Source organism: Rana temporaria, chromosome 7, assembly GCF_905171775.1.
Source record: "Rana temporaria chromosome 7, aRanTem1.1, whole genome shotgun sequence".
Classification (NCBI taxonomy): domain Eukaryota; kingdom Metazoa; phylum Chordata; class Amphibia; order Anura; family Ranidae; genus Rana; species Rana temporaria.
In genome coordinates, this window is record NC_053495.1 from 203314672 (window position 1) to 203330192 (window position 15521).

Below are 15521 nucleotides of genomic sequence, written 5' to 3' on the forward strand. Positions count from 1 at the left end.
CCAAAAATATATAAAAAAATATGTTTTTTTCCTCAGTTTAGGCCGATACGTATTCTTCTACATATTTTTGGTAAAAAAAAAAATCGCAATAAGCGTTTATCGGTTGGTTTACGCAAAATGTAGAGCGTTTACAAAATAGGGGATAGTTTTATTGCATTTTTATTATTATTTTTTTTTACTACTAATGGCGGCGCTCAGCGATTTTTTTCATGACTGTGACATTATGGCGGACACATCAGGCAATTTTGACAAATTTTTGGGACCATTGTCATTTTCACAGCAAAAAATGCATTAAAAATGCATCGTTTACTGTGAAAATGACAATTGCAGTTTGGGAGTTAACCACAAGGGGGCGCTGAAGGGGTTAAGTGTGACCTCATATGTGTTTCTAACTGTAGGAGGGTGTGGCTGTAGGTGTGACGTCATTGATTGTGATTCCCTATATTAGGGAACACATGATCAATGACGGCGCCACAGCTGACAAGGCTTAGCTGGATAATCAGTCAGTGTCAGTTCAGTGAGGGAGTAGGACGCTTCCCGACGAGTCTGCTCTCTCCAGGGACCAGACAGATAGCCAGCTAGACACCGCAGACAGGCAGGCAGGCTCCTACAATCTTTGCTGCATGAATCAACTTGCAGCCCATAGGACCGGCTCCTTCCTTCCTCTCTTCAGGTAAGACCCTGTCTTTCAGGGCCATCTTTCCACCCCCAGGAATCGCTAGTGACCGTCCTTTTCAGGACAGCCACTCCAGCGATCCAAATTGCGGCTGTTTACCTTCTCTTAGAGCCGCATGCACCCCAATCAGTCACCCATAATCACCCAGGCCACCCGCCGCGCATAGCAGCGCTTTTTTCTGGCGATCTGCGGCTCTTTCCCGCATCCGCGCCAGACCAGGCCTTATTCGCAGCCGCCGCAATTAGGAAAGACCGCGGCTTCAGCCGCGGCCTAGCGGTGCGCCGCAAAAAGGAGCACTGACAGCCTCGAAATTTTCCTGGAATTGTCAGGGATCATCCCCCTATCCCTGGAGGATCCCATCCTCCCCTGGATTAACAACCAGCTCATACCCACCAAGCCAAACAGCCCCCAAACCTGAGGCCTGTGGCCCGATCGGCGGCCATCTTGGTACTCCTCAGCTACAGTGACACCCTTCCCCCCATTCCAAACAGTACTTGATCCAGGGTTTCGTCCGATCGCCTTTCAGGGATCAGGAAGGAATTTTTTTCCCTGCGGCAGCAAATTGGCTTAGCACTGCCAGGGTTTTTTGCCTTCCTCTGGACCAAGGCCAAGCGAGAGGATTCAGCGAATCTTCCCTCTATTGCAATTAATCCCCCCCCCCCGGTGACTGGCAACAATGGTTAAACTGCGATACTCTGCAGAAACGATTTGGGGTCTGAGACAATTCGCAACAGTATTACCAGCCGTCACCAAAAAGGCCTTAAAAATAGACCAACTTTTGAGATTCGATCAACGATCGACCATCAAAAATTTCAACCATTTAACCCAGCTCAAGCACATATCATGTGCTTTGATCAACACAAGATCGGCAGTAAAACACCGATCAGAAATCCACGATTTCTTACTACAAAACGATCTAGACTGCCTCTTTATCACAGAAAGCTGGCTTTCAGACGACTGCAACACCATTCTTGGAGAATTGGTGCCAGAAAATTATCGAATTATAACGGAAAACAGAATAGGGCAAAGAGGAGGAGGCCTGGCGGTGATCCATAAGTTTCATATTGCAATCACTAAGCCGGTCCTTCAAAATCCTCTTCCATTTATGGAAACCCTTACTCTTCAACTTCAAACTAACCCCCAGGAGACTGTTCACATTCTCCTCTGCTATAGGCCACCTGGGCCAAAATCGCAGCTTCTACCATCACTAACGGAGTTCATATCCACTTATACCCTTAACAGCAAACATCTTTTGCTGCTCGGGGACTTCAATCTGTGGGCCAACTCCTCACAGGATCCCATTGCGGATGCCTGCATCGATCACCTGGAAGGATTAGGACTACAGCAACTTATATGCGGTCCCACGCATGCTTCAGGTCACACACTCGACCTAATTTTCAGACAAAATCTGAAAATAAACATTTTGGGAAATGAACCTTTGCCATGGACAGACCACCATGCAATTAGTTTCATAATTTCCAAAATTCCACCAGTTATAAAAGCACCCAAGCCGGTGACAATACACTGGGCTAGATCTCAGAAGAAGCTCCATTCGGAACTCTTCAAATCTACCTTGGGAAACCGAATCGAAACTATTCATCCTCAGTTAACAGCCTCAGATACACTGGATGCCATAAATGCAGCTCAGCTACAATCAGCCGACTTAGTAGCACCGAAACGCAAAGTCCGCATCCGGAAAAAAAAGTCCGGCTGGTTCAACAACCAGCTGTCCCTACTGAAGCAAGAGCGCAGAAGGGCGGAAGCCGCCTGGAAAAGAAGCCCTTCAGAAGATCACCTCATCATCTACAAGGCAATAACAACACAATATCATAAAGAAATCTTCAAAGCAAAGAAACATCATTTTTCTATGACGATTAACAGCGCCATGAACCGCCCCCGAGAACTATTCAAGATGGTCACCCAGACCATGAATCCGGGATGTCTTGAAGTCCCCAATTCAGACACCCAAGAGTTCTGTAATGAACTATCGGATTTCTTCATCGACAAAATCGAAAGAATCCGGGTAAGTATTCTGCAAAATAATACCCCCCTCAGCCCCCTCTTCAATCAACTACAAAACACCAACAGAAACCTTCTACAATCAACTAAGTTCACTCTGGAACCCATCTCCATCGATACCACCAAAAATATCATTGGTGCGTTGCGGAACAGCACAGCACCCAATGACATCATTCCCACCAAGCTGCTGAAGGAATGCGCCGACATTCTGGCGCCTCCCATCACACAGCTTATAAATCAGTCATTTAAGGAAGGCATAGTGCCATCCCTGCTGAAAGAGGGCACAATCCAGCCCATCCTGAAAAAACCTAACTTGGATCCCAAGGACCCAACTCACCGCCGCCCCATAACAGGCCTAAATATTCTCTCCAAGATAATGGAGAAAGTAGTGGTACAACAGCTGCAACAGCATCTAGATACCCACAATCTACTCGATCCATTTCAATCAGGTTTCCGTCCCGGACACGGGACAGAAACGGCCTTACTCAAAATATGGGACGATGCCCTCGAGGCCGCAGACGAGGGAGAATCCTGTCTCCTGGTTCTGCTGGACCTAAGCGCAGCCTTTGACACAGTAGACCACAAAATGTTACTGATGCGACTGGCCGAGGTAGCCAGAATCGCAGAAGGTGATTTACCATGGTTTTCCTCCTTTCTTGAAAACCGATCACAAACAGTGAAACTGGGATCTTTCACGTCGGAAAAACGCACGGTGCCATGTGGAGTCCCCCAAGGATCCCCCCTGTCGCCGGTGCTTTTCAACATCTATCTTCACCCTCTCTTTGATATTATCAGTAGCCAAGAACTACTTTATCACTCTTATGCAGACGATACGCAATTGTATTTTCGCATCTGCAACAAAAAGGATCATCATCTCAGTTTAGAGAAATGTCTCTCTTCGATAGAAAATTGGATGACTAAGAGTTATCTTAAACTCAACAGTTCCAAAACAGAACTTCTTATGTTTCACGCCAGCCGCAAGAGTCAACTGGCAACAACCTGGACACCGCCGCCCATTCTGGGCCAAAGCATCACCCCTAGCTCCAAAGTCAAAAGTCTAGGAGTCATTTTTGACACCTTCATGACAATGGACGCACAAATAGGGTCAGTAGTCAGCGGATCGCACCATTTGTTGCGCCTACTACGCAGACTTATTCCATTTATCCCCAAAGAAGACGTAGCATTCGTGGTGGGAACAATCGTGAATTCCAGACTGGACTATGCAAATGCCCTTTACCTCGGGCTCCCAAAGTACCAAATCGCTCGTCTGCAAGTCGTACAGAATACGGCCGCCAGACTGGTGACTGGGAAAAGGACATGGGAATCAATCTCACCTTCGCTGAGAACCCTTCACTGGTTGCCAGTAAAAGACAGAATTGCATTTAAAGCACTCTGCCTGACACATAAGTGCATCCATGGGAAGGCGCCGCAATATCTTTGCGACAAGATAGAACCTCACAATTCTAATCGCGTTCTGCGATCCAGCGACCAAAATCTGGTCAAGGTGCCAAAAACCAAATACAAGTCCAAAGGAGAAAGAAGGTTTGCTTTTCAAGGTCCGAGACTATGGAACGCTTTACCAACCAGCGTTCGGTTGGAGGAAAACCACCTGACTTTCAGAAGACAGATTAAAACTCTGCTCTTTTGATGTCATGAGACACGAAACATCAAGCGCCCAGAGGCGATTCAGTTCGCATGTGCCGCGCTATATAAGTTTTTCATTCATTCATTCATTCAGTGAAGAACGGGGAAGCTGTGTTTACACACAGCTCTCCCCGTTCTTCAGCTCCAGGGACCGATCGCAGGACTCCAGCGGCGATCGGGTCCCGCGGTCACGGAGCTTCGGACCAGGTCGCGGGCGTGCGCCGTGGGCGCGCGCCCGTGACCCATGGCTGGGCACTTAAAGAGGACGTACCTGTACGTGCTTGTGCCCAGCCGTGCCATTCTGCCAACGTATATGTGCAGGAGGCGGTCCTTAAGTGGTTAATAATAATAATAAAATGGTAAACAGAGTAAGCGTAGTCAAAACATAGCCAAAGTTCAGGAACCGGATTGGATAGTCAGCCAAGCCAAATGTCAGAGAGACAGAGATATACGTAGTAGCACAGCAAGCAGGATCTGGAGCCAGAAGGTATGTCAGCCGAGCAAAGTCTTCAACAGGAAAGCAGGAGATAGTCTCTGTGATGTTGACCAAGGCGAAGGCAGAGAGCAAATGAGCTGGAAGGCTTTAAGTAGGGAGGACTGACGAGCAGGATCATCAACAGGTGAGTCACTGTGGAGAGATAGGAGCTGGTAGACAGCTGACAGCTGAGCTGCCCGCTCAGAGAAGGAAGGGCTGAGCCCAGCCATGAAGCCTCGTACACACGGCCGGTTTTCACGACGGGAAAACTGCGATGAGAGCTTTTGGCTGGGAATCCCGGCCGTGTGTATGCTCCCTCGTAGTTTTTTCCAACGGGAAAACTGCCAAAAACCGCCGGACAAAAAAAAGAGAACCTGTTCTCTTTTTTCTCGCCGGGATTCCCGGCAAACTTTTTCCTGGCAGTTTTTGGCAGTTTTCCTATGAGATGGAGCATACACACGGTTGGTATTCCCGACCAAAGCTCTCATTGGAGAAACTGACCTTGTGTAGCGGGATAGTTACCGAGCAGGTTCTAGGCTTTCACCTCAGGATTTCAGACGGAACTTTTCCCGTTGGAAATCCCGCACGTGTGTACTAGGCATGACAGTTCCCGAGTGTTCCCGAACTTTCACGAGGGTTTCCGAGATCAGCCGAGCTGTCCCTGAGTATTTCTGAGGCTCTCCGGCGCCCTCCCCCCACATATGGCCACATGCGGTATTGCATGCCATAGAAGTCGTAACAAATTATCTTTGACTTCTATGGGGAAACTCGCTTTGATATGCGAGTGCTTTGGATTACAAGCCCTCTCCTGGAGCGGATTATGCTCGTAATCCGAGGTTCCACTGTATTTCTTAACCACTTCCGGACCGCCGCATGTACATATACGTCGGCAGAATGGCATGGACAGGCACATTGGCGTACCTGTATGTCCTTGCCTAAACGTGGGTCGGGGACCCCCCCCCGGTACATGCAGCGCTTCCCGTGGCTTCAGGAGTGATCCGGGACGAGGGCGCGGCTATTCGTTTCTAGCCGCCCCCTCAGCTCCCCAGAGCTGAAGAACGGGGAGAGCCGTATGTAAACATGGCTTCCCCATGCTTCACTGTGGCGGCGCATCGATCGAGTCATCCCTTTTATAGGGAGACTCGATCGATGACGTCAGACCTACAGCCACACCCCCCTACAGTTGTAAACACACACTAGGTGAACCCTAACTCCTACAGCGCCCCCTGTGGTTAACTCCCAAACTGCAACTGTCATTTTCACAATAAACAATGCAATTTAAATGCATTTTTTGCTGTGAAAATGACAATGGTCCCAAAAATGTGTCAAAATTGTCCGAAGTGTCCGCCATAATGTCGCAGTCACGAAAAAAATCGCTGATCGCCGCCATTAGTAGTAAAAAAAAAAAAAAAAAATAATAAAACTATCCCCTATTTTGTAAACGCTATAAATTTTGCGCAAACCAATCGATAAACGCTTATTGCGATTTTTTTTTACCAAAAATAGGTAAAAGAATACGTATCGGCCTACACTGAGGAAAAATGTTTTTTTATATATATGTTTTTGGGGGATATTTATTATAGCAAAAAGTAAAAAATATTGCATTTTTTTCAAAATTGACGCTCTATTTTTGTTTATAGCGCAAAAAATAAAAACCGCAGAGGTGATCAAATACCACCAAAAGAAAGCTCTATTTGTGGGAAAAAAAGGACGCCAATTTTGTTTGGGAGCCACGTCGCACGACCGCGCAATTGTCTGTTAAAGCGACGCAGTGCCGAATTGTAAAAACCCCTTGGGTCATTTAGCAGCATATTGGTCCGGTCCTTAAGTGGTTAAAGTATTCTTCAGTTACAGCATTTTTTTACACACCTGCCTAAGGCTCTGTTTCCACTATTGCAACCCCAAAGTCGCTGCGTTTTTTGTTTTTGACGTGATTTTACCGCGATTTTTTTGCAGAGACTTGAAGCAATGCCTGTGTATTCTTGAGGTCTATGGACCTCAAGTCGCATCAAAGTGGGGCCAAAGTAGCGCAGGGCCCCCTTTGAAATCATGGGGGGGGGGGTACGACTTGTCATGCGACTTTTCAGTCCCGAGTCGCACAAGTGGAAACCGAACCTAAAACTTTAGTGTACACTGCAGCTAATAAAAGACCACACAGGGACATTTCTTCGCTATGCGTCCCTAGGATACGGCTCCTCACAAGAATGTTGCAATAAATGTATCAAAAAAATAAATAAAAATATGCGTTTTGCATAACTAACGCTTTATTCTGAGATATTTCTTCCGTCGCGGAACATGGCGGCACATAACGAATGTGTTTTGTTCCCGGCTATGAAAAATGCTTCTCAACACGTTTAGACAGCAAACAGGCGGCCCGGGAAAATTATTAGTTACAAGCCAGTGACTCCAAGAGGAATTTGATGGAGTCGGTTAAACTTCTGGCAGAGAGATCTGTAATAGAAAATGAAATATGGATTTCATAACAGTCTGTGTCCTTTTATCTATTCACTAACAAATGATTTTTTTATTTTTATTTTTTGTCTTTGGGCTCCGCCTCTCGCCTTGCCCTCCAAACATGAAAGTCATTGTAAAACGGGCTTTTAATGCCTTCTTCTTTTTCCAACGGCTTTTTACAATGTAGCGATTGTCTAGCTGTGGATAATACTGGGGGAAGGGCTGGAACATTTGTCAGTTGTTTATTTCTGGGAGGAGATTCACCTTTTTTTTTTGTCCTGTAAACTCCTAATGCACACTGTGAGCTTCTCGCAATGTGCATTGGAAGATGCAGCAAGTCATATTTCCTGGCCCCGCCTCATTTCCTGGCTGGAGGATAGTCTTTCCTGCACAGCTTGACTGCCCCTAGCCCCGTCCCTTTCATTCATTGGATTTCAGTTCTTACAATCGTAGAGGTTCAGCATCACATGTCTAGGAACGCCCACTCCTCCTGGCATCCGTTCATCAAAGCAGTGGACAGTGCAGTCTGGAGCCAGTCTGACAAGTGGAGGTGGGGGGAGAGAAAGAGGGAGGAGAAGGATGGAGAAAGCAGAAGGGAGGAAGAGGCGGGAGGAGAAAAAAGAGGGAGAAACAAGAAGTGGGGAGGAGTAAGAGGGAGGAGGAGAGAAGAGTGAGAAGCAATAGGGAGGAGCAGGAAGGGTGGAGGAGGAAGAGGGAGGAGAAAGAAGGGGGGCAGGAGGGTGGAGGTGGAGAGAAGAGCGAGAAGGAATAGGGAGGAGCAGGAAGGGTGGAGGAGGAAGAGGGAGGAGCAAGAAGGGTGGAGGAGGAGAGAGAAGCAAGAAGGGTGGAGTAGGAGAGGGGAGCAAGAAGAGTGTAGGAGAGAGGAACATAAAGGGTGGAGGAGGAGAGGGGAGAAAGAAGGGTGGTGGAGGAGATAGGAGCATAAAGGGTGGAGGAGGAATAGGGAGGAGCAAGAAGGAGTGAGGAGGAAGAGAGAGGAGCAGAAAGGGTGGAGGAGGAGGATGGAGGAGCAGGAGGGGGGTGGAGGAGAAGGAAGGGAAGGGAGGAACAAGAAGCAGAGAAGATGATGATGGAGTATCAGGAAGGGGGATGAGGAGAGAGGAGCAGTATGGGAGGAAGAAGAAGAAACAGGAGGGTATAAGAGGAAGAAGCGGGAAGGGTGAAGAAGAGAAGGGAGGAGCAGGAAAGGGGGAGGAGGAGGAGGGAGAAGCAGGAATGGAGGAGGAGCAGGAAAGGGGGAGGAGAAGGGAGGATCAGGAATGGAAGAGCAGCAGGAAATGGGGAGGAGGAGGGAGGAACAGGAATGAAGGAGCAGCAGGAAATTGGGAGGAGGAAGGAGGAGCAGGAAATGGAGAGGAGGAGGGAGGAGCAGAAATGGAGGAGGAGCCGGAGAGGGGGAGGGGGAGGGAGGAACAGGAATGGAGGAGCAGGAAATGGGGAGGAGGAGGGAGGAACAGGAATGGAGGAGGAGGAAATGGGAAGGAGGAGGGAGGAGCAGAAATGGAGGAAAAGGCACAGGATGGGAGAGGAGGAAGAGGGAAAGAAGAAGAGGGTGAAGCAGGAAAGTGGAGTAGGAAGAGGGAGGATCTGGAAGAGGGAAAGAAAAAAAGAGGGTGGAGCAAGAGGGGGAGGAGGAATAGTGAGGAGCAGAAAGGGATCAGGAGGATAAGGGAGGAGCAGAAAAAGGGGAGAAGAAGAAGAAGGGAGAAGAAAAAAGGGGGAGGAGCATGAAAGGAGGAGGTGGAAGGGGAGGAGCTGGGTAGTACCTTGCCATCCTAGGCTATGGGGCTGTGTGTTTCTTTTGATGCATACAGTGTAGAGAGACACAACTCTAGTCCCTGCATACAAATGTGGCTCCATAGGATGTTGCAAGAGAAAGGAGCCACCCTGAAGCAGGAAACCTGGGACAGAGGTCATGACACCAACTGGACCATAGGCAAGAATTAAAAAAAAGATGAGGAAGCTGCATTCTCAGTAAGGAATTAAATCAGCTGCTGAAAGTCCTCCAAATAACGGAGAGTCCTCGGTCCCTTTAGGGCTGAGTACAGAACGATGTTCTATGGTTTAGATACGCTCTAAGCTGCTGCTTATTTTCATGTCTCTGGTACATCGCCGTGTCTTTCAACGTTTTCCAATGTCATCCCTTGGCAGCGCCCACGCCAGCTCCGAGGCAGAGCTCGCCATCAAAGTCTTCAGTGTCTCACACCAGCGATCCCAACCCAGACGACATCTTTGAAGAAAGCTTTGAAAGTCCCAGCAAAAGTGTCGAACAAGATGCAGTAAGTAGCTGAAAGATATTCAAATAACAATCTTCCCCCCCTAGACAATTCCATGCCACTAACACAAATTCTTTAAAAAAAAAAAAGAGAGAGACTGACGGATGTGGGGACGGGTGGCTGAGAGCTACGAGAATGTTTGATGTCTTGGATATGGCAGTTACTGTGACATTGTATTGTGTCAAAGTGGGATGGAATGTATATCATGGCGGGCAAGGACTTTATACAAAAAAAAGATGAATGGAATGCATTCAAAAACATAAAGGGAAATACCCCCCGAAGCTTGTAGAACCGCAAGTAGATCTTGGAATATGTTCTCTAGGCAGGGTTGACATCTTGTGAATATATCATCGCAAATAAATAAAAGAGAAACTTCTTATACAGCTTCAGGATGTAATATACCAGAGACTTTACTTTACTCATTAATATAATATCTGCTAATTCTGTAAAGCTTTATAGATTAAATAGTTTGGTGGCACAGGCGGCTCTTTAATTAGGCAAATTAGGCGGTCGCCTAAGGCCTCACACTCACAGGGGCCTTGTGGACCTTAATGCTGCTGTGCTCAGAGCCCTGACTCAGGAGCGGGGCCGCCAGCGTCCCTAACAACCAGTAAATATCGATGACACCACCCCTTGTGACGTCAATGACTTCACAAGGGATCGGGTTCACCATTAAAGAGCAGGATCTGAGGGCCGCCATGTTAAAGGGGGCTTCCAGATTCCGATAAGCCCCCTGCCCGCAGACCCTAAGAACCGCCGGCCAGGGTTGTGGGGAAGAGGCTCTTGTCCTTGAATTATTTTTCCCATCGTGGGTGTGAGTGGGGCCCCATGTCAAGTTTTGCCTAAGGCCTCACAAAGCCTAGAGCCGCCTCTGTTTGGTGGCCCCCGCCAAGCCAAAGAACCTCACAATCAAATGTTCCCATGATTGTGTTAATATAGATCTCCTATAAGTGCTGCATGTGTCATAGTCACCAGCATTAGTATCAAGTCTCCACCCATTCTACACTTGACCATTCACTAAAGGCAGCCTGCGATGACCATGCGCTCTGTGATTGGCCAAGCCTAAATGAGGGCAGAGACACAACACTAGTGTTGAGGTCTTGTCAAGAGGCAAGCAATGCCCATGTGAACCCTCTAGCTATACTGTAAGGCCTCGTACACACGATAGGTTAACCAGAGGACAACGGTCTGAAGGACCGTTTTCATCGGTCAAAACCGATCGTGTGTGGGCCCCATAGGTTATTTAACCATCGGTTAGAAAAAAGCCAACTTGCTTTAAAATTAACCTATGGATTCCTAACCGATAAGTCAAAACCGATCGTTAGTAGGCACAACCATCGGTTAAAAATCCACGAATGCTCAGAATCAAGTCGACGCATGCTTGGAAGCATTGAACTTCGTTTTTTTCAGCACGTCGTTGTGTTTTACGTCACCGCGTTCTGACGCGATCGGTTTGTTAACTGATGGTGTGTAGGCGCGACGGACCATCAGTCAGCTTTAACGGTTATCCTTCAGACCGTTGTCCTCTGGTTAACCTATCGTGTGTACGAGGCTTAAGAGATACCCAATGAGACATGATAGGCCTACCCAGGAAGTGAAGGCTGATAACCAGTTCTAGGCAGAGCAGGCCCACACAGAATAGGTTAGGCCTGAGTGCTGGATCGGTGGGTAGGAACCACACTGGATCACACTGGAAGGTGAAGGTCCTGGACCTCCTGAAAGTAGAAGTATGCTAGAAGAAGCGGCGGGAAAGGTAAGTATTCAGCCTCTGCTTTACAGGCATGTCTTTTGCTGAAAGAGTTTGGGTGAATGACAGGGTTCCTTTAAATTCTGGAACAGTTTTTTTGTTTTTGTTTTTGAAAGTGAAATCTTGGTGTAAAATGTTGGGGTGTCTATGACGGGGGGGGGGGGGGGGGGGGGCTGCTCGCTATCTCTGTCTAACTCTAACCTCAAACTTTAATTCCTTTTCTACTAAACTTTGAGCTTTTTCTAGTCTTCGGGGAAAAATACGAGTTATTGTGTTCTTGTGTTCTAGCCTGATGCTCCTCAGGCGTCTTCCTGCACTGACCAGGGCGAGTCCAGTGGCGATACAATAAGCCCCGAGGTCGGTAGCTAAATAGCACAGACTGGGGTAGGTACCTGTCCTTTTTCTCTCTAATCTTGCTGTTGTGTTCTGTTTGCATGATTTTCTCTCCCCCCCCCCCCCCTTTCCACCGCTTGCCAAGTGTGCTGTTATTGGTGCTGTTGTGTATTGTGACCCCTTGTGATGTATTTTTTTGCATGTGTCCAGGTTATCCTCATGTTTTGACAAACAATATATGTCGACTAAAAGCTGAGGCTTTAATACCCAGACGTTGTCCAAATGAGCAATATGGCATTTATCTGCTTTCAAAATTACAACATTGTAAATAATGCTTATTGAAAAGACTAAGGATAGCATTGCAATCTCAAGGCCCCCTATAAAAAAGGGTCCAGGGATGATCCCAGGCCCCCAACTGAGCCAGGCGTAAGCAGGCCCGGATTTCCCACAAGGCCACTGAGGCCAGGCCTTGGGGCGGCAGGGCGCCAAGGGGCGGCGGTGGCATGGAGTCCCCCGATGCCCGGAACACACAATTAAGGGCAGTAAGTTATGGGGGAATCTGCTCACTCGTTAACAAGTGATTGCAGCGATTTCGCCAAAATCACTTGTAAAATGTGTGCTCCCGTCCGTCCTCCCCTCTCCCCCGACCCCACATACCTCTTTTTGCTGGCTCTGTCCTCCCCCCTCCTCCCGGCCACCGAGTCTGTCTCCTGTCCCTGCTGCCGATGTACACAGTAAGAGGGGTGAGCTGTGCTCTTCCCATCTCAGCTGTGACAGGAGTTCTAGCACAGTGCTAGGACTCCTGTTTTGGAGGTGACAGGGTCAATAAAGAGAACATGTCACCTCCAATTGCTATCACACAGGGAATTGTTTTCTCCTGTGTGATAGCAAAAAAGTTAAGTGAAATTTTTTTTTATAAAAAATAAATAAATAATAAGAAATAATAAATTAATAAAATAAAAATGTAAAGAATAAAAAAAATAATAAGGGAAATAATAAGAAAATTATACAAAAATTAAAAAAAGTAAGCGACAAGCTACAAAAAAAAAAAGTGATAAAAAAAAATTTGAACTAGCCGCGCCGCCAATTCTCCGTTGATTTGGGGGGGGGGGGTTTCGGTTGGCGGGGAGGGGGTGCATTGCGGAACCTGGCCTTGGGGCGGCAGGGAGAGCAAATCCGGCCCTGGGCGTAAGCATACATTGCTTAACCGCTTGCCGACCGTGTCCTGCACATATACGTCGGCAGAATGGAATGGCTGCGCAAAGTTCGTGTATACGTCACTTTGAAATTCCTGCCGTGCGGGCACGCCCCTGCCGCGAGCTCCGTGACCGTGCCAGATCACAGAGCTGCAGAGCGGGGAGAGGCCAGTGTAAACAAGGACAGGACAGTGATTGTCTGCTCCCTGTCATCGGGATTGGTGATCACTGTCGTGTCACAGTAAGCCCTGCCCCCCACACAGTTAGAATCACTCCCTAGGACACACTTAACCCCTTCCCCACCCCCTAGTGGTGAGCCCCTCCAGCATTGTTATAGCACTGATCGATGTATAAATGTGAATGGTCCCAAAATAGCATCAAAAGTGTCCGATGTGTCCGCCGTAATGTCGCAGTCACGATAAAAATTGCATGTACGTCCCTGCCTTTCCGCGGGTCGGGGGTCAGATCGGGAACCCCCCCCCCCGGTACATGCGGCGGTCGGTAACCCGCAGGGAGCTATCCGGGACGACGGCGCGGCTATTTGTTTATAGCCGCCCCCTCGCGATCGCTCCCTGGAGCTGAAGAACGGGAGAGCCGTATGTAAACACGGCTTCCCTGTGCTTCACTGTGGCGGCTGCATCGATCGTGTGATCCCTTTTATACGGAGACTCGATCGATGACATCACTCCTACAGCCACACCCCCCTACAGTTGTAAGCACACACTAGGTGAACCCTAACTCCTTCAGCGCCCCCTGTGGTTAACTCCCAAACTGCAACTGTCATTTTCACAATAAACAATGCAATTTAAATGCATTTTTTGCTGTGAAAATGACAATGGTCCCAAAAATGTGTCAAAATTGTCCGAAGTGTCCGCCATAATGTCGCAGTCACGAAAAAAATTCGCTGATCGCCGCCATTAGTAGTAAAAAAATAAAAAAATAATAAAACTATGCCTTATTTTGTAAACGCTATAAATTTTGCGCAAACCAATCGATAAACACTTATTGCGATTTTTTTTTACCAAAAATAGGTAGAAGAATACGTATCGGCCTAAACTGAGGAAAAAAAAAATGTATATATGTTTTTGGGGGATATTTATTACAGCAAAAAGTAAAAAATATTGAATTTTTTTCAAAATTGTCGCTCTATTTTTGTTTATAGCGCAAAAAATAAAAACCACAGAGGTGATCAAATACCACCAAAAGAAAGCCCTATTTGTGGGGAAAAAAAGGTCGCCAATTTTGTTTGGGAGCCACGTCGCACGACCACGCAATTGTCTGTTAAAGCGACGCAGTGCCGAATCGCAAAACCTGGCCTGGGCATTTAGCAACAAAATGGTCCGGGGCTTAAGTGGTTAAAGTGAAGGCGCGTGTTATACGCCAATAAATACAGTATATCCAAATAATACGCCCAAGCTCATCTCTTCACCACACACAGCCACAAAGGCAAGAGAATTCTTGTTGGGCCGTGTATTGGTGCTCGGAGGAACACAGACCGAATTTTAATGGTTCGAAGAATGTCAGGCAAAATGGTCGACCCTCAAGCATGTTCACTTCATCAAATCTGGCCTTCTTTGAAAAAAGTTTGGACACCCCTGCCTTGGTTCGTGAACCTAAACTCTATCCCCCCAGTTTTCATCAAACCCATCCAATAACTATTTTTGTCTGTTGTCCACAGATCTCATCAGAAGACCCTATCTATGCTCAGATACGAAGACCTAAGTAACAGAGCTAACGAGCTTGCAGTGCTCCAAGACTAGATTGAACAACCAGCTGGCTAGCGGCACTCAATGGAGGCATTATATCAAAAGACACCTCAATGGGTTTTAGCGGCGCACCGAATGAGATTGATCCACCGGCGATGGCAGCACAAAGGAAGACAAAACAAAAACACAAGCTCTCTAACATAATTAACCAGAAAGCTTTGCAATGGAAATTTATTTTACATTTGACTATTTTTCATCTTGCTTCTTTTTTTTTTTTTTGAAGGACGCTGTGGTTTAATATTTTCTTTAAAAAAAAAAAACTTTTCTCATTTTATCTTTTTATAATTCGAAAGTTTATGTAGCAGATACATCACCCGGTGGAATTTGGGACTTACGTTTACAGTTCGTTTTTTCGTTGTTTTTTTTTTTAATAGTGACGTTTGAGATCACCAAGAAGACATCACCTGAAAAGCTGTTTTATTTGCTTCACAACTCCTGGCAGTTGCATTTTTTTTGGAGGGGTGAGGGTGGGACCACATTTTCTGAAACCTGGGTAATATAGAGTATCAATTGATATCATTTTTTTTTTATATTATTGCCTCTGACATTGAGCAAAACAACTGGAAAGGAACCGTGAACATTTAAGGTCTATTTGGTGGTAGACCATGCCACTTTACTGGATAGCGGACGATACATTATAACAGATTGTTATTTACAAAGAAAACTTTCTAAATAAAAAAGAAAATAAAAAAATGGGAGGTATTTTTCCTCCTCACATATCTTGCTGCTGTATGGCTATGCAGTCAAGTATTACCTACTACGTGTGCCATTTTTGAAAAGACTTGTAATTTTGCCCATCTCTCTGGAATATTTCCAAATTGAAATTTGGATAAAATGAAGACTTTTGTTCTGGGACTATTGAGGCATGAATTTTGTTATATAAAAAAATCTGTGATTAAATGACTTTTCTCTTG

The 15521-nt window shown here is 46.7% G+C and overlaps 1 protein-coding gene across 11 annotated transcripts in view; it reads left to right on the forward strand.

Moving 5' to 3' along the window:
* The window catches only part of DAB1 (DAB adaptor protein 1), an 815805-nt gene extending 800284 nt beyond the window's left edge, over nucleotides 1-15521 (forward strand). For 10 of the 11 annotated variants that reach the window (XM_040360848.1, XM_040360844.1, XM_040360840.1 and 7 more), the window contains 3 exons: nucleotides 9441-9568; nucleotides 11601-11696; nucleotides 14520-15521. In XM_040360848.1, the coding sequence (XP_040216782.1) occupies nucleotides 9441-9568; nucleotides 11601-11681 (209 nt within the window). In that variant the 3' untranslated portion in view covers nucleotides 11682-11696; nucleotides 14520-15521. The remainder of the gene's footprint in view (nucleotides 1-9440; nucleotides 9569-11600; nucleotides 11697-14519) is intronic. The other variant, XM_040360839.1, reaches the window with a different exon arrangement.